Raw genomic sequence first — 25065 nt, forward strand, 5'->3', positions numbered from 1 at the left:
CTGAACAAAAACAATAGTAATATAATAAGTAGTAGCCCTGTTTTTAGGAGTGACCTCGTGGTCTGGGGATACTGAGACCCAGCCATGAGCTCACTATTTTTGCATGTAATCTAGTTAATTTGAGCGTTCTGGTCGAAGCCGGAGAACAGTAACGTTTTTGTCAGCCTGATGTAAGAAAGACCACCGAAAAGTACTGGCTTGGTAGAGACGGTGAAAAACATGCAAAGCTCTGTTTAGACGCTAGCCAGTCGTCTTAAGACTTAGTTTTGTTATCCGTCGATATGTATCTTCCGGGCGAATGTTACATACCGAACAGCAGAGGACGTTCCGAGTTGCAACTATTGTGCTGTTACAATAGTTGCAAGGCCGTTGCGAGCAACGGTGAAGGGTAAAACCCAGCCTTCCGAGTTATTGTGAACTGGATATTAAGAAGCTTGATTCACCGGATTCAAGAATCCGGAAGGGTCTCGGGACGTGGACTTTTATGAACTTATATTGAATTTTAGCATCCGTCATGTCCTGACTTGAATTTAATTAAGATCTTAATTCGTTTTGACAAGAATGAGGAGCTAGAAGTAGGGGGGAAAGGGTTGATCCATCTTCGATGGAGATGATGATTTTTATCTACTGAACAAAAACAATAGTAATATAATAAGTAGTAGCCCTGTTTTTAGGAGTGACCTCGTGGTCTGGGGATACTGAGACCCAGCCATGAGCTCACTATTTTTGCATGTAATTCAGTTAATTTGAGCGTTCTGGTCGAAGCCGGAGAACAGTAACGTTTTTGTCAGCCTGATGTAAGAAAGACCACCGAAAAGTACTGGCTTGGTAGAGACGGTGAAAAACATGCAAAGCTCTGTTTAGACGCTAGCCAGTCGTCTTAAGACTTAGTTTTGTTATCCGTCGATATGTATCTTCCGGGCGAATGTTACATCTGGTCGTAACATTCTGTGCTCCTTCCCAGTAGCCGGCTATCCGTGTTCTTCTCTGCATATTGTTGAATTTTTAAAAATTTTTGATTTGAAAGTTTTTGTTTCATTTGAGGAAATGATTTGTGCAATCGATTTTGGCACTGCTTCGTTGAAAGTCTCCGTACTGCCGGTTTATGGCTCGGAAAATGACTCAATTGCATCACAACAATTAGAAAGCAACGCTGATGTTGTTGGTCTGCCTCCGGGGTATAGAGAGCAGTCGCCTTATAAAATTTTTGATAACTTGAAAGCTGCCACGACAAATATACTGCTCCATTTGAATGATGTCGATCATGTAATAATGACTGGTCAAATGCACGGCATAGTGACATGGGAAGATGTTTCTTTCGACTTATCTGCTGATTTGGAATCAGTCTTGGAAAGTGCTAGGGTTTCAAATTTAATAACCTGGGAAGATCAGAGGTTGACTGATACTTTTTTGGCTGAAAATCCTTCGATTCATCCCGGCTATGGACTTGCATCTCTTTTGTTTGAAAATTATGGCTCATCATCATCTAAAATGTCAGGAAAGTATTGGGGCTCGATCATGGATTTCTTCGCATGGATGTTTTTAGGATGTCCTCGTAACTATACCGTGAAAACAACGAGCCAACTGGCCAACAGTTTCGGATATTTTGATCCGTTAAAAAATTCGTTCGATTATGATACTCTTAGGGCGAGAAAATTTCCAGTAGAAACACTTCCCTCGATCGTGTCAGATTGTACAATTATGGGACTGACAAAGAGCACTGTGCTTGGCTTTCCTGAAGGAGTTAAAGTTCTGGTTCCGATGGGCGATACTCAATGTGCGTTCTACTCGGTTATTAGATCCTGTACCGACAGTTTGGTATTAAATTTGGGTACTTCATGTCAAATTGGAAAAGTTCTATCCTCGGAGGAGATTGTTTTAATGACAAATGGCGCGTTGCAGGGTCTTGAGTTTTTTCCGTATATTGGTGAAACGTTTTTGGCTGTTTTTGCATCAATGAATGGAGGGAATAATCTGGAACAATTTGTTGAGCATGTTTTTGCACCCTTAATATGTGGAGTGTTAAATGATTCAGATAAAAGTTCGCCGCCAATCGATGATATTTACAAGGTTTTTATTGACGCTGGAATATTGGAACATTGCAGAGGTAGCCGTAACCCTGGTGTTCAGTTTCAAGGCGACCTTTACTCAGAACGGAACAGTCATTCAGTTTCAGCAAGTACCAGCCATGCATCGCTATTATGCTTGTCTTCTTTATCATGCAATCTAGGCCAAATTTCTTTGGCGATTCATAGAGGCCTTATTAACAATGCACGAGACGTGTTCATTAAAGCTTCGAACGGAAAGTTGCTTTACGATAAGGTCGTTGCGGTTGGAAATATATTCAGAAAAAACCAACTGTTGAATAAATTAGTACGGGAAATTTTCCCTGGATGTGTAATATCCGATAGCGATTCCTCGCGAGGAGCTGCATTGTTTGTTAGAGATAACGTGAAAAATTTACATACATAATATTTAGTTAAAGTATTTCGAAGATTTATTTATAAATGGTTTAGAAGTATAACTCCTCAATAGAAAATTCATGGTATGTGTTATTTTAGCTTTCCATTTTTAGTTTTAAAGAGTTTATGATCACGGATTTTATTCGTATGTGTCATCAAAGTGATGTGATCGAATATACTGAAAGATAAGGAGGCTCTTAAGTCAAATACCTTAATTATGTATGGTCCAAATAAGGCAACTTTTTAGTGACGCCAAATATTTCAAAAAACCTGCCATCAATTTCCAGGTTGAATTATGCACTGATTGCGTTTGCGATCACCAAAAGGTATTGAAACCTAGTAGGAGTAGTAGATTTTTTTAATACATGTACTAGACAACGATGGTGAAGGAACTATGGTTAGGATGGGTTTTCTCTTGTTATTTCAAATATATTCAAGAACTTATAGATGAGCTTAAAGCTTTTCAGACTCATTTACAGCTTCGAATAGGATAAGAGCAGCGAATGTCATTTCCAAATCAAAATTGAATTTGAGCTTTTTCGAACCTAAATTTTATTATTGTTACTTAGTCTCGAAGCTTTCTTTGCCTATTTCTGTAATTAGCCTCCAGCCCAACTCCCACCACTCACGCTTGAGTCTTTTCTCCGCGGAGGAGAGAGATGCAATCCATTTTGCAATCCTTGAGGAGGCGGATGACACTGGGACTCCTCCAATCAAGACGGAAGCGGGATTCGAATCCTCGACGTTTGTGTTAAAGGCTCCGCGTCTTAACCACTCGGGCACGGCTGCTCATGCCGGTTTCTGTCAATTAGCTATTTATGTCGTATATCGCAAGAAGTGGGAGGCTTCCCTTCGCCTCTGTTTGTAAAAGTTTTAAAGTTGCAGTAATTCCTTCCAAAATTTCGTTTCTTTTGGAATTTTACACTAAACAAAAAACATTTTTAAGCTTTTATTATTCGATTTGTCGGTTGATGTGCAATTAGTTGTAGTCATTCAGTTTTGTATTACAAGTGGCGCGAAGCTCTCTTTTCGCCTCTGTGTTAATTTAGTGATTTATGATGTTTGAGGATCGATGGATCGTGCGTACTTTTGAATATCGAGTTTTTGCAGATTTTCGCCTATTTTTTTTTCCATGTCTGCATCCTGGCATAGATTTCTATATCATTGTAGAAAAAGCCACTTCGTCCCCGTTGAATGGTCAAGTGAGTTCGGTTTTTTCTGCACTTCCTATTTTGCTACTGAATGACTAAATTGGATCGATTTGTTTCTAAAAGGTTATCAATTCGAGTTTGCGCTGGTGTTATACTTGAGTAACGAAAATTTTTTTTTCTAATCACCCACAAAATGGTTTTACCCAAAATCAAGTACGAAGAACGCAAGGCTCATGCTGTCGAATGATTACGTTAGCGAGCGCTATCAAATCGGAATCTATTTTTTTTGGGTTAAACAACTTGTTTAACTGAATCTTTTGAATCATTTGCTAGTTTAGTTTTAAATGAAGCTAGTTATCTGTGCTTGTCTGGCGCCTTTGGTCTAGATACAAAAAATGGGCCTGGGCCGACAAATGTCCTGGGTTTGAATCTGGCCAAGATCAGTTCTTTTTTTTTCAAGCGAAAAAGAATCCATTTAAAGCAAATGGTCTGTCTTTTGTTTGGCTGCTTATGTTTTGTTAACCTAGTTGCCTCGGATTTTTCTTGAGCTGCAAGTGGTTTTCATTGCACTTATACGCAGGGGCGGATATAGGGGGGGGGGGGGCGGACGCCCCCCCCCCCCCCCCTCAGGGATTCGACCCTCTGCCGACCCAAAGGGTCCCCCCTTTGATACTTTTTCAGAAATCCATTTTTGGCCGACCGACCCTAAAATTTTTCTAAAGGCGCCTTCGGCGCCAATATATACTAACTTTGAGGGGGAGCGCGCGCCAAAAAAACGCGATTTTTTGTCAAAATTTTTCAAAAAGTGCCCAAAAACGGCTTTTTTTTACTGTTTTTTCAAAAATTTGCCTGCGGCGCAGAAAATTTTGCAAAAATAGGGGCAAAACAGTGCTTTGGGAGAGCTCGAAAAATCTATTTGGTCGACCTAATAAAAAAAAAAGGTCGACAAAATTTTGGAAAATTTTTTGAAAATCCGCCCCCCCCCCCCCCTCGAGAAAATCCTAGATCCGCCCCTGCTTATACGTGTTTTTGTGTTTTTCTTTATTTCCTGTAACTGCTAATTTTACTAAATTTGGTTTGTTTATTTGTTTATTTGGCCTCGAATATTCTGATTTGATTGAATTAGATTAGCACCTCAATTTGCGTTGTTTGAAATGAAATTAAATGTTTAATTTTTCGTTTATCATAGTCGGGTTTCAAATTTTTTTCTTCAAATTTTTTCATGGCAAAATTTTTAATTTTGGTTCAACTAGCGTCTATCAAGGTAATGATTCACGACACGTTTTAGTCAATGTAAGCATCATCTGAGGCAAACGTATAAAATATTTGTGGTAATTTTGACATTAAAACCAGAAAGTACCATGGCACAGGATCACATGACATAAGCTCTCTCAGCAAAAGATATCACGTGAAAAAAGGCTTAAGATCCCTTTCTTGTGAATGCAGAATTTCTTGGCCGTTCTATTCTTAACTTGTTATTTCGTATTTTATTCTGAACTTTACTATTTAGAATTTCAGAAGTTTCATGTCATTAACTTAGTTTTCGATTCAACTCAACGGGAACCTACAGAATTTGTGCCGGCCTAGTTACCGCTCAATAAATGGCTTTGAGTGCTTATTTGTTTCTGCGGTTGTTTTCCTCATTAAACATCATTGCAGAAAAAACTTTGAAAGTTTTGTAGTTGCGATTTTTCGAATTATTTTTGCTTTTTTTTCGATTTAGTGGCTTTTCTTCGACTTTCTGTCTGCTAGCTTGCAAGGCTATTATGTTTGTGTGATATTGAAAGTGGTCCGAAGCTCCACATGGACCACGTATAGATCGCGTTGAGCCCTTTTTGTCGTTATTCGATTTTTTAACAACTTTTGAACTTTAAGACTGTATAGAGCAAACGGCAGCTCGAAGTCTAAGTTTTTAATGTGTAGTTTTTTGAAATGGCTAAAGGTAATGGTGAACGTGAAAAAACAAGTGGTGACAAAGCGAATGTAACTCTTGGAATTGTTTTAAATTTTTGAATTGTCATTGTTTCCATATTCGAAACTGTTCGGAAGTTTCTAGCTACTTGAGCTGCGTAATCGCAAATTTGGTTTGAAACACACAACTCGCCACCTGAATAAAACAATGGAACAAATCTCTGTCAGTGTAGGTAATATTAGCGGCAACACACTGATTTGAGCGCCTTATACCTCGTGACGAATGTGAGCGCAGCAGAACGAAACGGAGCAAGCGATCGCTACTTGTCAATGCTACAGTTTGAAATAATTTACAAAATTTGATTTGGTGAGATATTGAATTCAAAAATAGGTCTTGATGATTTCTTTGTTTTTTTTTTAAGGAAAAGTAATCATTTTTTTCTCGCCACATTTGCTGTTATCTGGCTTGACTTTTGATTTATTTTCAAGCTCATTTGCCAGTAGGAGGGCAAATTGCGATCTCCACTTACACACATTTTTGATTTTTTTCTCACGGTCTGTGTTCTGATTTTTGTGTTTAGTTCATTTCTTTTGTTAAAAGGAAGGCAAACTCCACTATCGAACAGCAAAAGTTTTAAGGTCACGAAAAGCGTCATCGACTTCTAATTTCGAGAAAGGATTTCAGTTTTAGGTTTCCTAGCGTAATCAGAATTTTTTTTTCAAATTGAGATATTTTATCTAAAAAGTGTCAATGATAAATTATTCTTGAAATCTGAAGACCTAAGGGCCATACGTTTTTTCTTTTAAGTTACAAGTTTTTTCAGAGAAATATATATTTTTTTCATTTCCCTTGCGTTCATTTACTTTTTTCTAACTGTCTGTTGGCTATGTTGTTACCAATGTCTGTCTCTCTCTCTCTCTCTTCAGAATGTCTGTTAAAAAAAAGGAATGTGGCCGTGGCGAGTTTGTCTTGTACGAGTGTTGCGATTGGACTGCTAGAGAAGAAGTAGCTTTGTTAGAAGCCATCGAGCATTTCGGATTGGGCAACTGGGAAGATGTATCAAAACTCATTGCAACCAGGTCCCCTCAAGAGGCCTTCAATCACTTCGAGGAAACGTACGTTAGCTCAAACATAGGAGACGAGACCTTGTCTGCGGAGCAATTTGGAACTGTGTATGATAGTGCAATAAACTACAGTGAAGGTTGTGACCCTCTCAAAGATATGATTGTTGGGAGAAAAACAAGTGTGGAAAGAGAACAACAACAGTTGATGGCATATTTACCGTTAAGAGACGACTTTGAATTAGATTTCGACAATGCGGCTGAAACTGATATAGCAGATTTGAGTCCATTTGGTGACCCTGGATGCTTTGACATGGAGATGAACTCGTTACAATTCGAGCTCAAAGTCGCGCAAGTTCACATGTTTAGACGAAGAATCACAGAGCGTCAAAGGAGGCATGATGTTGCACACGATTACTCAGTCATACCAGAATTTTTCAGAGAAACCAAAGAAGCCAGTTCGAGTTCTTCCAAAAATAGCAGTTGTTCAACTCAAAAATCAGGCGACATTCGGGGGTTCTACAGAGAAAAATGTAAAGTATGGAATGAAATTATAAGTAGCACTGAAACTGCAAATACTACTGATGCAGATAAATCAGCTGCTCTGGCTTTTCTTCAGACAATTTGTGAATCTGAGGCGAACCAATTGTTTCGAGATTTGTCCGAAGAAAGAAAAGTTAGAGCTCAACTGAAGTGTCTGCAGTTTTTCCGCAAACGTGGCTGTAGAACATTGGAAGATTGCGGCGAAGCAATGCTACGGGAAAGTTTCGCGTCGGCCGAAGTAGACAAAGAGGTCAGAAAGCAGTTGGAACATGAGGTTTCAAGTAGTTCAACCAGGAGTTCATCAGTTGGAGCAGGTGGTGAACACAAATCGTGCGAAAACGGACACGACAATCTCAGCAAAGAGGAGGAACAGTTCTGTGACAGGTATGAAATAAAACCTGCCAAGTATATTACTATCAAGTTGAATTTACTCAAAAAAATAGGCGACGGAAACTCGTTCGATGACGTCAGAGCAAGGTTCCGAGATAAAGAAGGCGTGAACAAGAAAGTAGCCGATTTCCTTCATCTCAGTGGGTTAATACCGTCATCATCTTAATCTTCTATCAGAAGATGCTAAACATTTTATTTATTGAAATTCTCAAGAAAACGTGTCAAATTTTGTACCTTCAATTTGCTTAGAACAATTTGAACTTGAAGTAGCCTGCGTTCAATTAGACTTGTTTTTGCTCAAATTAAATTCAAACATTCACTAGAAAAGTAAATTTATTTATCTAAATGATGACATTTTTCCAACTAACACAGCATAACATTTAATTTTCTCTAATGGACACGGTAGCAACATCGACCATTGTGAGTTCACTCTAAACTAGGCGAGTCGGTATGAATTGGTTAGGTTAAAGCACTAAGTGTTTGATGTATGGTTTTAATTTGACTTTGATTTGTCTGCAAAGTTCAGATTGGAATGAAGCACTCGGCGTTGTCAGATAGCGAGAATCGGGACGCGGGTGCGCTCGGGTCGTAAGGTGGTGGCGATGGTGACCCTGGGTTGCTGCAGACACTTGTCGGTCGCTTCAGAGTCTGAGTGACAATGTCGAGTAGCAGTCGACAGTTCCCCTCATCTGCATCCAGGAAGGCCCGGTAGCTTTCCGTTCTCCTGACTGAGTCGATATTTTTCTGAAAAAATAGCAGCGATGTTAAAAAACGAATGGCCAATTTTTTTGTTGTGTTTGCAGTTTGTTTGAATTTGAAATATTGATGTCTATCACTCATCCAATGCTCTATTGTAGTATTCAGTTTTTGGGAAAGAAGAAAGGTATACTTTGATGAATTTCGCAGCTTTGTATTGGAGATGTTCCCTGGATTCTTTCCTGGCCACATCCAGGGTGGTGACTGCATTCTCTGGCTGCAGATTGTTTACCAGTTCCAGCTCGCACCTGTTGATGAGGTCGTCGCAGGAGAAGTAGTTGGAAATGGGAAGGATTCCCAGAGCCATCTGGGTGAAGCCGACTGGCAACTTGGCCGTGTAGATATACATGAGCACCGCTGAAAAGATCGTTTTTTCTAATTGCCAAAATGTCCATTTTGTATATCATGCGTCATTTTCTTGACAATATGCTTTGGAGTTTGCATTGGTTTTGATTATGTTCAGGGAGTTTGCATTGGTTTTGATTAATTTCAGCTATTTTCTAAAAAATTAATTCATCAAAAGCTTCCGTTACATTCTAAAAAAACCCGAAGGCAGTGAAACAAATGTAGCGAAGAGCGGATGAAATAGAGAAAGTAGCGAGGAACTTTGTCTTCGAGTGTTCGTTTTTTTTGCACCCTCATTTATGAAAGCTGAAATAGCGCGAAATAAAACATGATCGGTTTCTAGTATCGAAAGTGGGATTTAGTTTACAGATTTCCCAGCGGAATAAAAACTTTTCGTAGTAATCCAGTTTTCTCAAAAAATTGCCAATTATAAATTTCCCTTGAAATTCAAAGAGCTTTAAGGCCATATATTTTTTGTTTGATATTCAAAAGTTGAGATTTTTCCACTAGGTCAATGTTTTTTTAGGTTTACTTTTTCGTTCATTATTCTTTTCTAACTGTCAGTTTAGCTATGTTCTTAGGAACTAGCTAATTAATCCGAGTTTGCTTAAAAAAACGACTTAACTACCTAAATGTTGAAATATTAAATGTTGAAACTGGAAATAGATTTTCAAGTGATAATATACCAAGTGAGTTTTAGTTATTTCAGTCGTATAGTTTGTCACGAAGAAGCTTTGAAGTTAGATTTGATGGCTTTGTTTTGATATATTTGGAGGCTTGTTCATTAAATTCATTTCTCAGGTGAGGCTGAAATTGCGCTCCTCAGCAGTAAAAAAAATGGCGCTTCTACAAGATGCATGGCGGTTCACAAATTTGATTTAGTTTTTCAGTTCCCAGTGGAATGAACGAATTACTATCATCCTTTGTCAAGTGTCTAGGTACGTAGTGAAGTAGTAAAGATAAGTCGAGATGATTTGTTTTGGGAAAAAGTCTGAAGTTTTGACCACGCCAAATTGGATCTTTTGCGGTTCAACTTTGTATTTGTTTTTAAGTTTAATTCAAGTTGCGTAAGCAAGTGTCTTGGTATCGGGAACTGGACTTTGTTCCTTAGTTAACTTTTCCTACAAATCTTACTTGTTTTTCTCTGTGTCTGAGAAAAACAATTTGAAATTTTTGATTTTTTTGTTCAATTTCGAGCTAATAAAGCAAGCAAGTAAGTTTATAATAGGAGGATAAGCGTACTTATTTTTGTCACATCAAAATAATGAACCAAGTTTCCTTTAGCGCCTTCTCGAGAATATAAATTTGTGAGCTATCATTTTGCTTTTTTTATTTATCTTCGAAGAAAACTGGTCAAACCTGCCTAAATTACTTCTACTTGCGGATCTGACTATGTTCTAGGATCTGACATTGGGATCCTTTAGTTGTACCAAAATCAAACAAGTTTTTTATGGCCAGAACTTTCTGTGCTAGTTGGACAGCAACGAACTGTCCTTGGCACAGAATATAAAAAGCTCATTAATTTTTTTTCGAAACCTCATGATTATCTACGGTTCAATCATTTTTTTAAATTGATTGTTTTGTAGATGTTTTTCTCTTCCGAAAAATACCATGCTTTGTTCGAGTAACTTCACCTTTAAATCAATTAGTGAGCGATACTGAAAATAATATTAGTTTCAGTATCGTTCACCAATTGATTTAAATATCGCCAACTTATTCGAGAGCAAAGTTTGGTCGTTTTTTGTTTTCATTATAGCTTTTTATAGTTGCTGATTTGAAATACTTGATTAGCTACTGTGAAAAAAGTTTATCTTGATATTTGTTGTGATTTTGATTTGCATTTGAAAGAATTGTTTCGAGATTCTGGATGCTGAAAATATTTCAGCAGAATATGGATTTTCAAAATCTCAAGGTGGTTTCAAATCCTGGAAGGGGCTATTGAAACATTCATTATAAGCAAATAGCTATTTGACACCCAAAAACATGAATTGTTTTTTAATATACTGATTTTTTGGTCGGGTTCCGGCATTTCCCTATTTCTAAAATGGTAAACAGTATGTATTGTTAAAAAATGATTGTTTTTTTATGTACAATGGTACAAAAATTCCGAACATGCAGAGATGTTGAAATTTAGTTTTGAAAAAGATTTTGATGGGCTAGTTACATTTGTTGAATACTTCATTTTTAGATACTTCAGATACTTATTGAAATTTTATGATTAAGTTTTCATGAAATAAGACCTATTTTGGTAATCAATAAAGGATTTACTTTTCCGGAAATGTTTTCAAGGCAGACTGAATTTTTTAAACTCAAACCCTACCTCTTATTATAAGTTATCTCAATAATAATCTAATTCAAGGTTGTGGTTTGCTTTTCTGTTTACGTAGTTTCTGATCGAGTATTTACGAACTAACCTTCGAAAGCATCTGGTTGGAAATGTTTAGGCAGAGTCACGATACCAATTTTGTCGCCCAGACCCGAGTAGTAAATCCTCATGCGGGCCATCAGAAATGAACGATGACACTTGAAAATCTTAGTGCCGCATTTGAACTTGAAGTCGGCCCCGCATCTTTCACGCTGCACAAACATAGTATATAAATCATCCATGAGAACATCCCGAGCACGCTGAGTCATTCTTTGCTCACGCGCCTCGCGTGAAGTAGTTACTTGACTGTTGTTAAACTCGTCGCTTTCGTCTAGCAGACTGGGATATTGGGAGTCGTTGGCGCTGGCAGCCATATATGACTCAGTTCTTGTCAAATCACTTGAAGGTGAATTTCGAATATGAGAACTATTGACGTTGCGGTTACCCTGCGTGGCTTTTTGTGTTGGGTTGGATTTTGATTGATTTTGAGGATTGAATGAAAGAAGTGAAGTAAGTCTGCTGAAGTTTGTGTCACTCGCGCCAGAATAGCCTGTGCTGCCTATGTTTGATCCACGAAATATGGCAGACTGTGTTTGAACACGTTTTTCTCGCTTTTGTCTTCGGTCTAAACGGTCCCCACTAATAGATCGAGTGAAAGGAAGAGCTTTCTTGAAACTAGGCCATCTACGTGACGTGGGTGAGCCCCCCGTATTTACAGCACCCGGGCTGCGGGTTTCTTGGGTCAATGTATCAAACGCAGGGTAAATGTAGTTTGTGTTACCCAAGTTTTTGGAGTAAGCTTTTGATGGGTTACTTTTCGACCGTACGCTTCCAAAATTCGCAGCAATTTTTACGGGAATTTGTTTTTACGTTGTGCTAAGTAGCATGCTACTACTCTGCTTGCTAATATGTCGTGTTTAATGCGTTGGTAGTGCAAATGTTAGCTTGATTCCTGTTCGCTTAGCAAAGAAAGAGGGTAGCACGTACGAAGGGGCGACTAATTCTAGTAGACTATCCCGCTATTGTGCTTGCGTGTATGAATTTACTGTATTTGGTTAAAATGGTAAATGGTACCTTAAGTCATGGGAGCGTCTATCGTGTGCTTTGATAGGCGGCAGGCCAACATGCCGAAAAGTTATAAAGTCGAAAGTTCAATCAGCCTCTGAAAGGTTCTATTTTTCTACATTCAGTTTCTATTTTACATTCAAGTATTTCAGCTCTTAGAAAATACCCAGTTATGCTTAAAACAAATGCGGCTTGTAGAAATGATAGCAAATTGGACTTTTCCCCGATTTTGTTGATGGTTGGTGGCTATAGGTAAACTAATACATGCTGCACAGTTACCAATAAATATATCACCAACGTGCTGTAGAAAATTTTGTGGTATAATGGAATAGGTCGCATGGAAATAAAATGATGTCATGCTGAATATCTAGCCACCTTCAGTTGCTCTCGGATGGTTTCTAATGTCTATATGTTATGTTCATTTGCAGTTAAAACGATTGATCCGTATTTCCTGTTGCAAATTTAACTGGGGCCGTGAAAACAATCGGCAACGAAAACATTGCCGTTCAAGTAACATTTGATGCCCTAAAGAAATTCAGCAAACAAGAATTAATTGACTGCAATATGATGAACTGAATATTGATTTATATGTATATTTTCCTGAATTCCACGTGAAAGTTCCGAACACTTGCAACTGCTGCAAGTTAAAAGCTTTCAAACATTCCGTAGAACCATAGCATGGGATACGCGTGTTTTTTTATTGTGAAAAAAAAACTAGTTTTTGAAAAACTTTAACGCGAAAGTCTGTCCAAGAAAGCAAACCAGAGTTTTTAAAAAGTCTATTTCTATAAAATTGATGATGAAACTGGAAAGACTATAATTTTAGTTGTTTTATTCGATTTCACATACATGGAAAACACACATCATTGACACAGACAGCAAGTATCATTTAAAGTACTTAAAAGAAAACCTTTATGCTTCCTCATGTTTTTAATTTGATGTCTTGGCTGCTGGTTTCTTTTCCCTTGCGAGAGCAGGTGTACTTGTAATAAGGAAATAAGTCTTTTTCCTGTTAATAACTTTCATTACACATCTGGAGGAAAGTGACCTTGCTTTTTTATGGAACCTCAGCATCTACCACAGGGGCGGATCTAGGATTTTCTCGAGGGGGGGGGGCGGATTTTCAAAAAATTTTCCAAATTTTTGTCGACCTTTTTTTTTTTTTTTAGGTCGACCAAATAGATTTTTCGAGCTCTCCCAAAGCACTGTTTTGCCCCTATTTTTGCAAAATTTTCTGCGCCGCAGGCAAATTTTTGAAAAAAACAGTAAAAAAAGCCGTTTTTGGGCACTTTTTGAAAAATTTTGACAAAAAATCGCGTTTTTTTGGCGCGCGCTCCCCCTCAAAGTTAGTATATATTGGCGCCGAAGGCGCCTTTAGAAAAATTTTAGGGTCGGTCGGCCAAAAATGGATTTCTGAAAAAGTATCAAAGGGGGGACCCTTTGGGTCGGCAGAGGGTCGAATCCCTGAGGGGGGGGGGGGGGGGCGTCCGCCCCCCCCCCCTAAATCCGCCCCTGATCTACCATTTCCCTTCTAAATTGGCCTAGAAGTAAAGAACGCGCCTTTGGAACAAATAATCCCGGGTTGGAGTTGTTAATCTTCGAAAAATGATTTTTGTGAAAGCTTCAATTGTCGTTCTATCATTTGTATTCTTTTGTCGGCTTACTTTCCCTAGCATGATTTTTTTCCGTCCAGTTCGCCAAGTAGTGGGAAGGATGTATTGCGGTGGGTGTAGTTTTTAGCTGTTCAGGCAAATTAAATAAACCTCGTAGAGGGTCAAGTGTGGTATCATATAGAAGTCCTTTCGGCAGTGACTCGGATACCATAGTAGTTCAGAAATTCAGAAATTGTTTCAGCGTTGAGAAACACTGGTCTTCTATTTATGGAGTTTTTCCATTTATCAGACTAATTTTCTATTAAAGCGTTTTAAATGTATGTTGTTTTCCCTCCTCTCACCACCGTAAAAATGAATAGCAATGTTTGAAAAAAAGGTTTCTTCATTTTTAGTTTGCTTTACGTATATTAATATGGTCATGTTTGTGCTTCTTGCACAATTGTGCTACTTGCACGCTAACCGTCAATCTTTGTTTGTTTTGGGTCCTGTTTTTTTTTCGTCACATCACAGATATGGTGGGAATAATCTTCGATTTGGTTTGCTTTCCTGGTCATGATAGGCTCTGCAAACAAACGTCAGAGCTCTCAATTTGTTGATTTGTAGTTTGAAAAAGTTCCAAAAACTATTCATTCTTTCCAGAAAAATGTTTTTGAGCTCCTAGACTATATTGATTGGCGATTGAATAAGCAGTCTTATAATTCATAGGATGAGTGGTTTGAAGAAAGTAAAATTAAACAAGTTTTACACCAGATCAATCCAAAGTCGCTCCTAAGACAATTCGTTCAAATGAGTAAATAAATACGTTACAAAGCCTCCCTTTAAACTGATAGGATCTCAAACTCCGCTGTACTCTGGCTCAACGTACTCTTGCTTAACTCCTCTGTGGATGTAAAACACAATTTAAAAGCCACCTGTGCAGGCTGAGCAAAAACATCGAAAACAATTGACCAAACTTTAATGCTAGATCGCATGGAATTCACCAACTCTTTAACTGTCCATCAAAGCCAAAATCTCTAAAACTTGACGACATGTAGTACAACTTCGTTGCAGTCGCAAAATGGCTCATTTTAGCAACATATCGAGGCACACTAGGAATTTTTCTCTGTTCACCGCACTAGTTACAAACTGCCCCCTAGAACGGGTTTTAACCAGTAATGTCAGAAGGGGACCCTAGTTACTGTTTGATGGACGAGACGAAACGATGAATAAATCTCTACAATCTTCAGTTGTGGAGTACTGGAAATAAGAGATATTAGAAACACTATTTGGACGACCCCTACTGTTCGCAGCTAAAACAATATCACATTAATTAAACTTTGAAAAATTATTTTTATGTTTTAATTTTGGCGATTTTTGTCCGTAGTGGTCTAAGAGGATCTGAAAGAAACCAGAAATTTAGGCTTAGTCGATAGTCATAGTAAATTGGACTTGTTCGACATTGTTTTTCTTCGCATTGTTCAATTGCTTTGCAGATAAATGTGATCGGAACATTCTACTATTTGCACACCAACCGTTCATCCTTGTTTCTTCTTTAGCTCTTGATTTTCTGATTGTCAGATCCTAGATGTGATCGGAATTATTTTCATTTTTGTTTGTTTTCCTCGCAGTTTTTAAATTTGAAAAAAAAACAAATTCGTCATTTCAAGAAAACTTTTCCGAGCTTTTGGAATATATTGGCGATTGAATGATTGGTCTTATACTTTATTGAATATATCATTTTAAAAAATAATATTGGATAAAGATGCCGGTCGCTGTGCACGTAGCAACGAAATTTATTTTCTACCACAAAATGAAGCTTAAAAAACTATCTTAAAGTTTTGTCCTTTTTTGTCCGTTGTGGTTTGAGAGGATTCGAACGAAATTCTAAAATTTGTGCTTATTCAGCAATATTTTTCTTTGTAAAGGGAATAGAACAAAATTATTTTGTTTATGATTTCGCTCTCTTTCGGATTTGCATAGAAGAAATATGAAAATAAAAATGCATCCCCTCAAAGACCGCATCTTAACAAAATTAAGATGTTTTTTGACATTTGTATCGTTTTCTTGACTGTTTGCGTTGCTTCGTTTGTTTTCTGTCTTTGTTTTAATGTTAATTAAAATAAACCCTGGTGATTGATTTTCGAAAAACCCGAAGTGAAGATGGATCCGAGTGATGGCTTTTTCCAGCTTGAAGCTGTATTGGCCATTCAATTTCATATGGTGACGCCGCTGTTTTCCAATGGCTTAGTCTCATTGTTGGCTCTTGCCAAGCATCTACTTGAGTGTTTCTCTTCCGGCGCATCAAATCTTACAAATTCGTTATAAAAAAAGCCGTAAATGGCCTTACAGAGATTGCGGAACTGGTGGTAAATGGTATGTGCGTTGAGACAAATTACGCTGTTAGATTCATCCTCATTTCCTTGTGCCTTCTACGTCAGAACTTTTTGAGTAGCAATTTTTGATTGCAAGTGAATGCTTAATTGATACAAGGAGTAGAACTTAAAAACACAGTGGGCGCTGTTGCCCTACGAAAATAAGAAATTGGGAGTAGTATGCTTTTAGTTTGCTTGGAAATAGAATTTTAGTCTTGAAAGATGAAAAATGCTTTGCTTACATTATTCAGGTGCTGCAGAGAATATTTTTCGATATTCAGATGCAAATCTAGAACACCAACTCTATATTCAGATCCAAATCTAGTTAATTGTTTTCCTCAAGGCTATGTTCACCCAAACAAAAATTCACAAAAAAAATCCTTGAAAAACTCGATGTTTTCAAAAAAAATGTTTCGACTCATGTAAAATAAACTGTAGGCCAATGGATTGCGTGCTATGAACACATCAACCATCTGCTTGCGTTTGTAAATGTTTTTTGTAGCATTTTACAGTTTTTGATTGGGTAGGGGAGATACCTCAATTGGTTATTACGTGGTGATATTGCTCATTTGATCCGATTTTTTTCAGGTAGTTTTGAAAGCGATAGATCAGTGAAACTGATTATATAGAAGCTAAATCAATCTGAGGTCACACTTGAAGCTACACTTGGAATATTATCATTGAATGACGAATGGCTTAATTAGCTGCCGCATTTGTGGAATTTCTACTGGCAAGAATAATCAAGTAAGCTGGACGCAAACTTGCATTAGTCTCGATTTAATGTTAGATAATAGGAGAGTTGATTTTAAATGCAAATTGTATGCTAGGTACAAGTTTAAACCAACAGAACATAACATAACGAGTGCAGAGTGGAAAACAGAGTGGTAAAATGAGTTCATCGCCTCTACTGCCAATCATCAACCCAGACAAGTGTGGAGATGAAGCGGAACAGAAGATTGAGAGGAAGGTCAGTTGCTTCTCAGAAAACATGTTATTCATAATTATGCTAGCTAAGTATCACCATTCATTCGAGAGATACATTCTGTTTCGCTGCTCTATCCTTTTTTCCACAATAAATCAATCGGCAATATGATGAACTGAATATTGATTTATATGTATATTTTCCTGAATTCCACGTGAAAGTTCCGAACACTTGCAACTGCTGCAAGTTAAAAGCTTTCAAACATTCCGTAGAACCATAGCATGGGATACGCGTGTTTTTTTATTGTGAAAAAAAAACTAGTTTTTGAAAAACTTTAACGCGAAAGTCTGTCCAAGAAAGCAAACCAGAGTTTTTAAAAAGTCTATTTCTATAAAATTGATGATGAAACTGGAAAGACTATAATTTTAGTTGTTTTATTCGATTTCACATACATGGAAAACACACATCATTGACACAGACAGCAAGTATCATTTAAAGTACTTAAAAGAAAACCTTTATGCTTCCTCATGTTTTTAATTTGATGTCTTGGCTGCTGGTTTCTTTTCCCTTGCGAGAGCAGGTGTACTTGTAATAAGGAAATAAGTCTTTTTCCTGTTAATAACTTTCATTACACATCTGGAGGAAAGTGACCTTGCTTTTTTATGGAACCTCAGCATCTACCACAGGGGCGGATCTAGGATTTTCTCGAGGGGGGGGGGCGGATTTTCAAAAAATTTTCCAAATTTTTGTCGACCTTTTTTTTTTTTTTTAGGTCGACCAAATAGATTTTTCGAGCTCTCCCAAAGCACTGTTTTGCCCCTATTTTTGCAAAATTTTCTGCGCCGCAGGCAAATTTTTGAAAAAAACAGTAAAAAAAGCCGTTTTTGGGCACTTTTTGAAAAATTTTGACAAAAAATCGCGTTTTTTTGGCGCGCGCTCCCCCTCAAAGTTAGTATATATTGGCGCCGAAGGCGCCTTTAGAAAAATTTTAGGGTCGGTCGGCCAAAAATGGATTTCTGAAAAAGTATCAAAGGGGGGACCCTTTGGGTCGGCAGAGGGTCGAATCCCTGAGGGGGGGGGGCGTCCGCCCCCCCCCCCTAAATCCGCCCCTGATCTACCATTTCCCTTCTAAATTGGCCTAGAAGTAAAGAACGCGCCTTTGGAACAAATAATCCCGGGTTGGAGTTGTTAATCTTCGAAAAATGATTTTTGTGAAAGCTTCAATTGTCGTTCTATCATTTGTATTCTTTTGTCGGCTTACTTTCCCTAGCATGATTTTTTTCCGTCCAGTTCGCCAAGTAGTGGGAAGGATGTATTGCGGTGGGTGTAGTTTTTAGCTGTTCAGGCAAATTAAATAAACCTCGTAGAGGGTCAAGTGTGGTATCATATAGAAGTCCTTTCGGCAGTGACTCGGATACCATAGTAGTTCAGAAATTCAGAAATTGTTTCAGCGTTGAGAAACACTGGTCTTCTATTTATGGAGTTTTTCCATTTATCAGACTAATTTTCTATTAAAGCGTTTTAAATGTATGTTGTTTTCCCTCCTCTCACCACCGTAAAAATGAATAGCAATGTTTGAAAAAAAGGTTTCTTCATTTTTAGTTTGCTTTACGTATATTAATATGGTCATGTTTGTGCTTCTTGCACAATTGTGCTACTTGCACGCTAACCGTCAATCTTTGTTTGTTTTGGGTCCTGTTTTTTTTTCGTCACATCACAGATATGGTGGGAATAATCTTCGATTTGGTTTGCTTTCCTGGTCATGATAGGCTCTGCAAACAAACGTCAGAGCTCTCAATTTGTTGATTTGTAGTTTGAAAAAGTTCCAAAAACTATTCATTCTTTCCAGAAAAATGTTTTTGAGCTCCTAGACTATATTGATTGGCGATTGAATAAGCAGTCTTATAATTCATAGGATGAGTGGTTTGAAGAAAGTAAAATTAAACAAGTTTTACACCAGATCAATCCAAAGTCGCTCCTAAGACAATTCGTTCAAATGAGTAAATAAATACGTTACAAAGCCTCCCTTTAAACTGATAGGATCTCAAACTCCGCTGTACTCTGGCTCAACGTACTCTTGCTTAACTCCTCTGTGGATGTAAAACACAATTTAAAAGCCACCTGTGCAGGCTGAGCAAAAACATCGAAAACAATTGACCAAACTTTAATGCTAGATCGCATGGAATTCACCAACTCTTTAACTGTCCATCAAAGCCAAAATCTCTAAAACTTGACGACATGTAGTACAACTTCGTTGCAGTCGCAAAATGGCTCATTTTAGCAACATATCGAGGCACACTAGGAATTTTTCTCTGTTCACCGCACTAGTTACAAACTGCCCCCTAGAACGGGTTTTAACCAGTAATGTCAGAAGGGGACCCTAGTTACTGTTTGATGGACGAGACGAAACGATGAATAAATCTCTACAATCTTCAGTTGTGGAGTACTGGAAATAAGAGATATTAGAAACACTATTTGGACGACCCCTACTGTTCGCAGCTAAAACAATATCACATTAATTAAACTTTGAAAAATTATTTTTATGTTTTAATTTTGGCGATTTTTGTCCGTAGTGGTCTAAGAGGATCTGAAAGAAACCAGAAATTTAGGCTTAGTCGATAGCCATAGTAAATTGGACTTGTTCGACATTGTTTTTCTTCGCATTGTTCAATTGCTTTGCAGATAAATGTGATCGGAACATTCTACTATTTGCACACCAACCGTTCATCCTTGTTTCTTCTTTAGCTCTTGATTTTCTGATTGTCAGATCCTAGATGTGATCGGAATTATTTTCATTTTTGTTTGTTTTCCTCGCAGTTTTTAAATTTGAAAAAAAAACAAATTCGTCATTTCAAGAAAACTTTTCCGAGCTTTTGGAATATATTGGCGATTGAATGATTGGTCTTATACTTTATTGAATATATCATTTTAAAAAATAATATTGGATAAAGATGCCGGTCGCTGTGCACGTAGCAACGAAATTTATTTTCTACCACAAAATGAAGCTTAAAAAACTATCTTAAAGTTTTGTCCTTTTTTGTCCGTTGTGGTTTGAGAGGATTCGAACGAAATTCTAAAATTTGTGCTTATTCAGCAATATTTTTCTTTGTAAAGGGAATAGAACAAAATTATTTTGTTTATGATTTCGCTCTCTTTCGGATTTGCATAGAAGAAATATGAAAATAAAAATGCATCCCCTCAAAGACCGCATCTTAACAAAATTAAGATGTTTTTTGACATTTGTATCGTTTTCTTGACTGTTTGCGTTGCTTCGTTTGTTTTCTGTCTTTGTTTTAATGTTAATTAAAATAAACCCTGGTGATTGATTTTCGAAAAACCCGAAGTGAAGATGGATCCGAGTGATGGCTTTTTCCAGCTTGAAGCTGTATTGGCCATTCAATTTCATATGGTGACGCCGCTGTTTTCCAATGGCTTAGTCTCATTGTTGGCTCTTGCCAAGCATCTACTTGAGTGTTTCTCTTCCGGCGCATCAAATCTTACAAATTCGTTATAAAAAAAGCCGTAAATGGCCTTACAGAGATTGCGGAACTGGTGGTAAATGGTATGTGCGTTGAGACAAATTACGCTGTTAGATTCATCCTCATTTCCTTGTGCCTTCTACGTCAGAACTTTTTGAGTAGCAATTTTTGATTGCAAGTGAATGCTTAATTGATACAAGGAGTAGAACTTAAAAACACAGTGGGCGCTGTTGCCCTACGAAAATAAGAAATTGGGAGTAGTATGCTTTTAGTTTGCTTGGAAATAGAATTTTAGTCTTGAAAGATGAAAAATGCTTTGCTTACATTATTCAGGTGCTGCAGAGAATATTTTTCGATATTCAGATGCAAATCTAGAACACCAACTCTATATTCAGATCCAAATCTAGTTAATTGTTTTCCTCAAGGCTATGTTCACCCAAACAAAAATTCACAAAAAAAATCCTTGAAAAACTCGATGTTTTCAAAAAAAATGTTTCGACTCATGTAAAATAAACTGTAGGCCAATGGATTGCGTGCTATGAACACATCAACCATCTGCTTGCGTTTGTAAATGTTTTTTGTAGCATTTTACAGTTTTTGATTGGGTAGGGGAGATACCTCAATTGGTTATTACGTGGTGATATTGCTCATTTGATCCGATTTTTTTCAGGTAGTTTTGAAAGCGATAGATCAGTGAAACTGATTATATAGAAGCTAAATCAATCTGAGGTCACACTTGAAGCTACACTTGGAATATTATCATTGAATGACGAATGGCTTAATTAGCTGCCGCATTTGTGGAATTTCTACTGGCAAGAATAATCAAGTAAGCTGGACGCAAACTTGCATTAGTCTCGATTTAATGTTAGATAATAGGAGAGTTGATTTTAAATGCAAATTGTATGCTAGGTACAAGTTTAAACCAACAGAACATAACATAACGAGTGCAGAGTGGAAAACAGAGTGGTAAAATGAGTTCATCGCCTCTACTGCCAATCATCAACCCAGACAAGTGTGGAGATGAAGCGGAACAGAAGATTGAGAGGAAGGTCAGTTGCTTCTCAGAAAACATGTTATTCATAATTATGCTAGCTAAGTATCACCATTCATTCGAGAGATACATTCTGTTTCGCTGCTCTATCCTTTTTTCCACAATAAATCAATCGGCTGTGGCCACCGAATGTGGGATAAGTGCTCAAATAAATTGACAGTTGATGCTTTGCTTATTTATGGAGCGATAGTTTCAATGTTTATTTGCACTCCTTCTTCTTTATTTAAGCCCCGATCTCTCACTATGCTATGGCTGGATCATCCAATCTTTCTGTTTGGAGATGTTGTCAAGGGGTTTGGGAGAGGGAGCAAACAACTGGGCATCCCAACTGCCAACTTTGCAGAGTCCGTTATCAAATCACTTCCCAAGAACTTCAAAACAGGTACAATATGGGCTATAGTTTAAAAAGCATTTGAGTTGAGTTGTCAGAAACTGGTTTTGTTGGATTTTTAAATGAATGTCTTCTAGAAATGAAACCAGGTAAGCTTTTTAGCCGGGTTTTATTTGAAATCATTGGAGATTTTCCAATCACTTCATATGTCAATGTTGATTCCCGATTGTGTTAATCACTTTCTCCGTAAAGAACAAACGTTTATTTGCTGCATCAATGCATAAAAAAGGATATTGAATTTATTGCAATGTCATCATGTTCGCGATTTCTAGACAAAGTTCTCTCCAAATGGTATCAACTTCAATTGATTGTGAATCTGTTTTAATATAGTTCAGACTCTTATATAGGTGCTGATGATTTTTTTTGTTTTTTTTTTCTGGAAAAGTTTCAAATTTGTTCAGGCTCAAATTCACTTTTTCGCGGTTTGATTTTTTCAACTTCAGTAAGTTCATTTCTTTTCAAGTAAACTCCACTATCGAACAGCTAAATTGTTAAGGTCAAGAAGAGCGTGATTGGCTTCCAGTTTCGAAAGTGGTTTTTTGTTTCGAAAGTTGTCTTTTTTGTGTCATTGCGTTCATTGACTCTTCTCTTTTCCAATTGTCTGTTGGGCATGATAATGATATGAGTGTGTTGTTTGGCAGGTATCTACTTTGGACTGGCACAAGTGCCCTCGTACAGCCAAGAGGTGTTCAACATGGTGATGTCGTGCGGGTGGAACCCGTTCTATCAGAACGAGAAGCTCTCGGCCGAGACCCACATCATCCACGACTTCCCCAACGAGTTCTACGGTGTGGAACTGCGAGTGCTAATCGCCGGCTACATCAGACCCGAGTGGAACTTCACCCACGTCAAACATCTCATCAAGGCCATCAAGGACGACATCGCATTTGCGGAGAAGACGATCTGCACCAAAGACATGGCCAAATGGAAGCGCATGTTTTTCGAGTCCTAAACAAAGCAGCTCAATGTCTAGAAGGGCAACAAGTTTGTTTTTTCTTTTCTAGTCCCTGGTCTTAACTTGAAAGCTTTATCTTTTTTCTTCTATATTCTCAATAAAAAACAAATCATTATCAATTTCATTTCCCTTCTCCCTCTTTTTCTCATCAAAATTAAGACTATTTCAAAATGAAGACTATTTCATTCAATTTGCTCCAAAACAGCTCTGATGATTACGGTATTGGCATTGATTAGCAGCCAATGATGCAATGGGTTCATTAATCAAGGCTCAGTGTATTTTACTTGCCATATGCTTAAGGGAGGTGATGGGGGTGGGGTATTGAAAGACCAGTGGTAGAAAGAGGAAGGAAGATGCTACTAGTCTTCTTAATTGCGAACTAAACTGTTTCATTCAACCTACTGCTGCCGACATAATCTAACAGATCACTCTTTATATGATACCTCTTTTAATCCAGGATGCAGCTGTGATTCAAAAGTTTCGCTTCTAAGCTGAAAACTGAATAACTATAAATCACACTGTGAATTATTGAATTTGATGTTTTAGAGTAGATCTTAGGCGCAAACAATTTTCTTAATTCGATGCCTACAATTTTGTCACAACTGAAGTCATGGCTTATTCTTTTCATATCTTTGGTTCATTTCTTTTCAAAATGAAGTTGTAAATTTGTCATGGCGCTTATACGTCCCTAAATTGTATTAAAAACTGCAGACTAATCCCTTACACGAAACATGAACGGTCTTTTTCCAAACTGGTTTTAGTCTTATTCTCTCATTTGATTGAAAAAAAAACTCTTGTAAAAAAACAAATGTTCTATCGAAGGATATTTGGCATGTATGTAATTATATGGATTATGAGTTTTCTGATATTTTTGTGACTATTCTTACTATTTTAATTAAATTTTTAAATTAATTTGAGTTATCGATACTAGTTGCTTTAATCTGAACAGTTTTCCACCTCGTTTTCGAATTTGAATTGTTCGCTTTTTGTGAAAACTGTTTCATTAATAATTTATGTCGGTTGAGTGTTCAATTTGAGACTGCCAACGAATCTTCATCGGCGCTTTACGTATATCTTTTTCTGAGTTTTCTAATGTAAAAATCAGTTAATGCTGAGCCCGAAATCAAGTCTGTACCATAAAATAGTGTAGCATATTATTTGAAAAAAATAGTATCTGGGTTTCTATTTTCATGACAGCTTTCTTTTTACCCAATTTAACTCTATAATTTTACTGTTTTGAATCGGCTAGCAAAGTTACTAAATCCCATATGTAGTTTTTTACACAAGCAGGCTTTCGAGTATTGTGTTATATTACAAGTTCAATTATTTTCAATCCAGCTTACATTAAATAGTGTTCTTTTTGCTGGCACTTTCGCTGCATAGATATTGGGTTACGAAGCCCGCAGCACGCAACCACTTCACTTACCTTGAGTCTCTTACCGGTCCAACAGCATGCAAATGTATCTGGTTGGTCCTACCATCTGTTGACAAGCTCTCAATCCGTTGACGCCAATGCGGCAGCCTCTATTTTTTGTTGAGGCTGTTTGGACAGAATACGTTTTTTGGAATGTATGGGAACCGTATGCTGTGAAAGTTGTATGCTTGCAGATTGCACACCATAGTATTGGCAGTTTAGCATGTATTCTCCGCTTTATCCGTGGCTAATGTTTCGGCTCTTCAAGTGTCAGTAGCATAGTTATGTATGGTTGTCGGCTTGAACGGTTCAGCTCCATGTCTGTGTCGCAGAGGGATTTTTTTTCAAAACGCCTTTTTTTCTGTTTTCTATTGCTACTTTTTCTTTTTAAACGCTAATTCTTCAGCTACTGAATCATCTAGTTGTAGAGAAAAACTAAGGCAACTGACAAACATCACATGTTTTGTTTATTCCCTTGCTGTCTCGTACTTAGTTATCCTACCTTACTCAGATGCTTATATCAACAAGCTTGGTGTAAAAATAAAAAAAATAAGTTTGCGTTAATTTATAGTTAATTACTGTAAACTAACTTTAGCTAATTGAAGGTAGAAATTCCAGCCGTTTTTTTTTGTGAAGTGTTAGAGAAGGAAGTGGTTTTCTTTTATATAGGTCTTGAAGGTTTTTTGTTTGTTTAGTTTTCTGGAAAGTCTTTAAATTTTTTAATAACTACAGAAATGCAATCATACATTTGTTTATCAAAGCACTTAATTGCGATCTCCGATTACGAAAGTCGAAACGGCGCAAAAAAGAATTAGGTTTCCCAGCGGAATTTAAAATTT

At 37.4% G+C, this 25065-nt stretch overlaps 4 protein-coding genes across 4 annotated transcripts; 3 read left to right on the plus strand and 1 right to left on the minus strand.

The window, feature by feature from the left end:
* Nucleotides 1-978: 978 nt before the first annotated feature.
* On the plus strand, nucleotides 979-4189 carry LOC134856537 (sedoheptulokinase-like). The gene has a single exon (XM_063872805.1). The coding sequence runs from the start codon at nucleotides 1048-1050 to the stop codon at nucleotides 2470-2472; it is 1425 nt and encodes a 474-aa protein (XP_063728875.1). The 5' UTR covers nucleotides 979-1047; the 3' UTR covers nucleotides 2473-4189.
* Nucleotides 4190-4610: 421 nt separating this feature from the next.
* LOC134856535 (transcriptional adapter 2-beta-like) lies at nucleotides 4611-7691 on the plus strand. Its single transcript, XM_063872803.1, has one exon. The coding sequence runs from the start codon at nucleotides 6453-6455 to the stop codon at nucleotides 7683-7685; it is 1233 nt and encodes a 410-aa protein (XP_063728873.1). The 5' UTR covers nucleotides 4611-6452; the 3' UTR covers nucleotides 7686-7691.
* Nucleotides 7692-8041: 350 nt separating this feature from the next.
* On the minus strand, nucleotides 8042-12386 carry LOC134856536 (uncharacterized). The gene is made up of 3 exons (XM_063872804.1): nucleotides 11035-12386; nucleotides 8409-8632; nucleotides 8042-8263 (listed from the first exon to the last, which is right to left on the minus strand). The coding sequence occupies exons 1-3, from the start codon at nucleotides 11357-11359 to the stop codon at nucleotides 8042-8044; spliced, it is 771 nt and encodes a 256-aa protein (XP_063728874.1). The 5' UTR covers nucleotides 11360-12386.
* An 8700-nt stretch (nucleotides 12387-21086) lies between these two features.
* Nucleotides 21087-24043, plus strand: LOC134856533 (riboflavin kinase-like). Its single transcript, XM_063872801.1, has 4 exons — nucleotides 21087-21241; nucleotides 21325-21464; nucleotides 21695-21848; nucleotides 22499-24043. The coding sequence occupies exons 2-4, from the start codon at nucleotides 21387-21389 to the stop codon at nucleotides 22807-22809; spliced, it is 543 nt and encodes a 180-aa protein (XP_063728871.1). The 5' UTR covers nucleotides 21087-21241; nucleotides 21325-21386; the 3' UTR covers nucleotides 22810-24043.
* The last annotated feature ends 1022 nt before the right edge of the window (nucleotides 24044-25065 follow it).

The sequence above is a fragment of the Symsagittifera roscoffensis genome, unplaced genomic scaffold (assembly GCF_963678635.1).
Source record: "Symsagittifera roscoffensis unplaced genomic scaffold, txSymRosc1.1 SCAFFOLD_93, whole genome shotgun sequence".
Taxonomy (NCBI): domain Eukaryota; kingdom Metazoa; phylum Xenacoelomorpha; order Acoela; family Convolutidae; genus Symsagittifera; species Symsagittifera roscoffensis.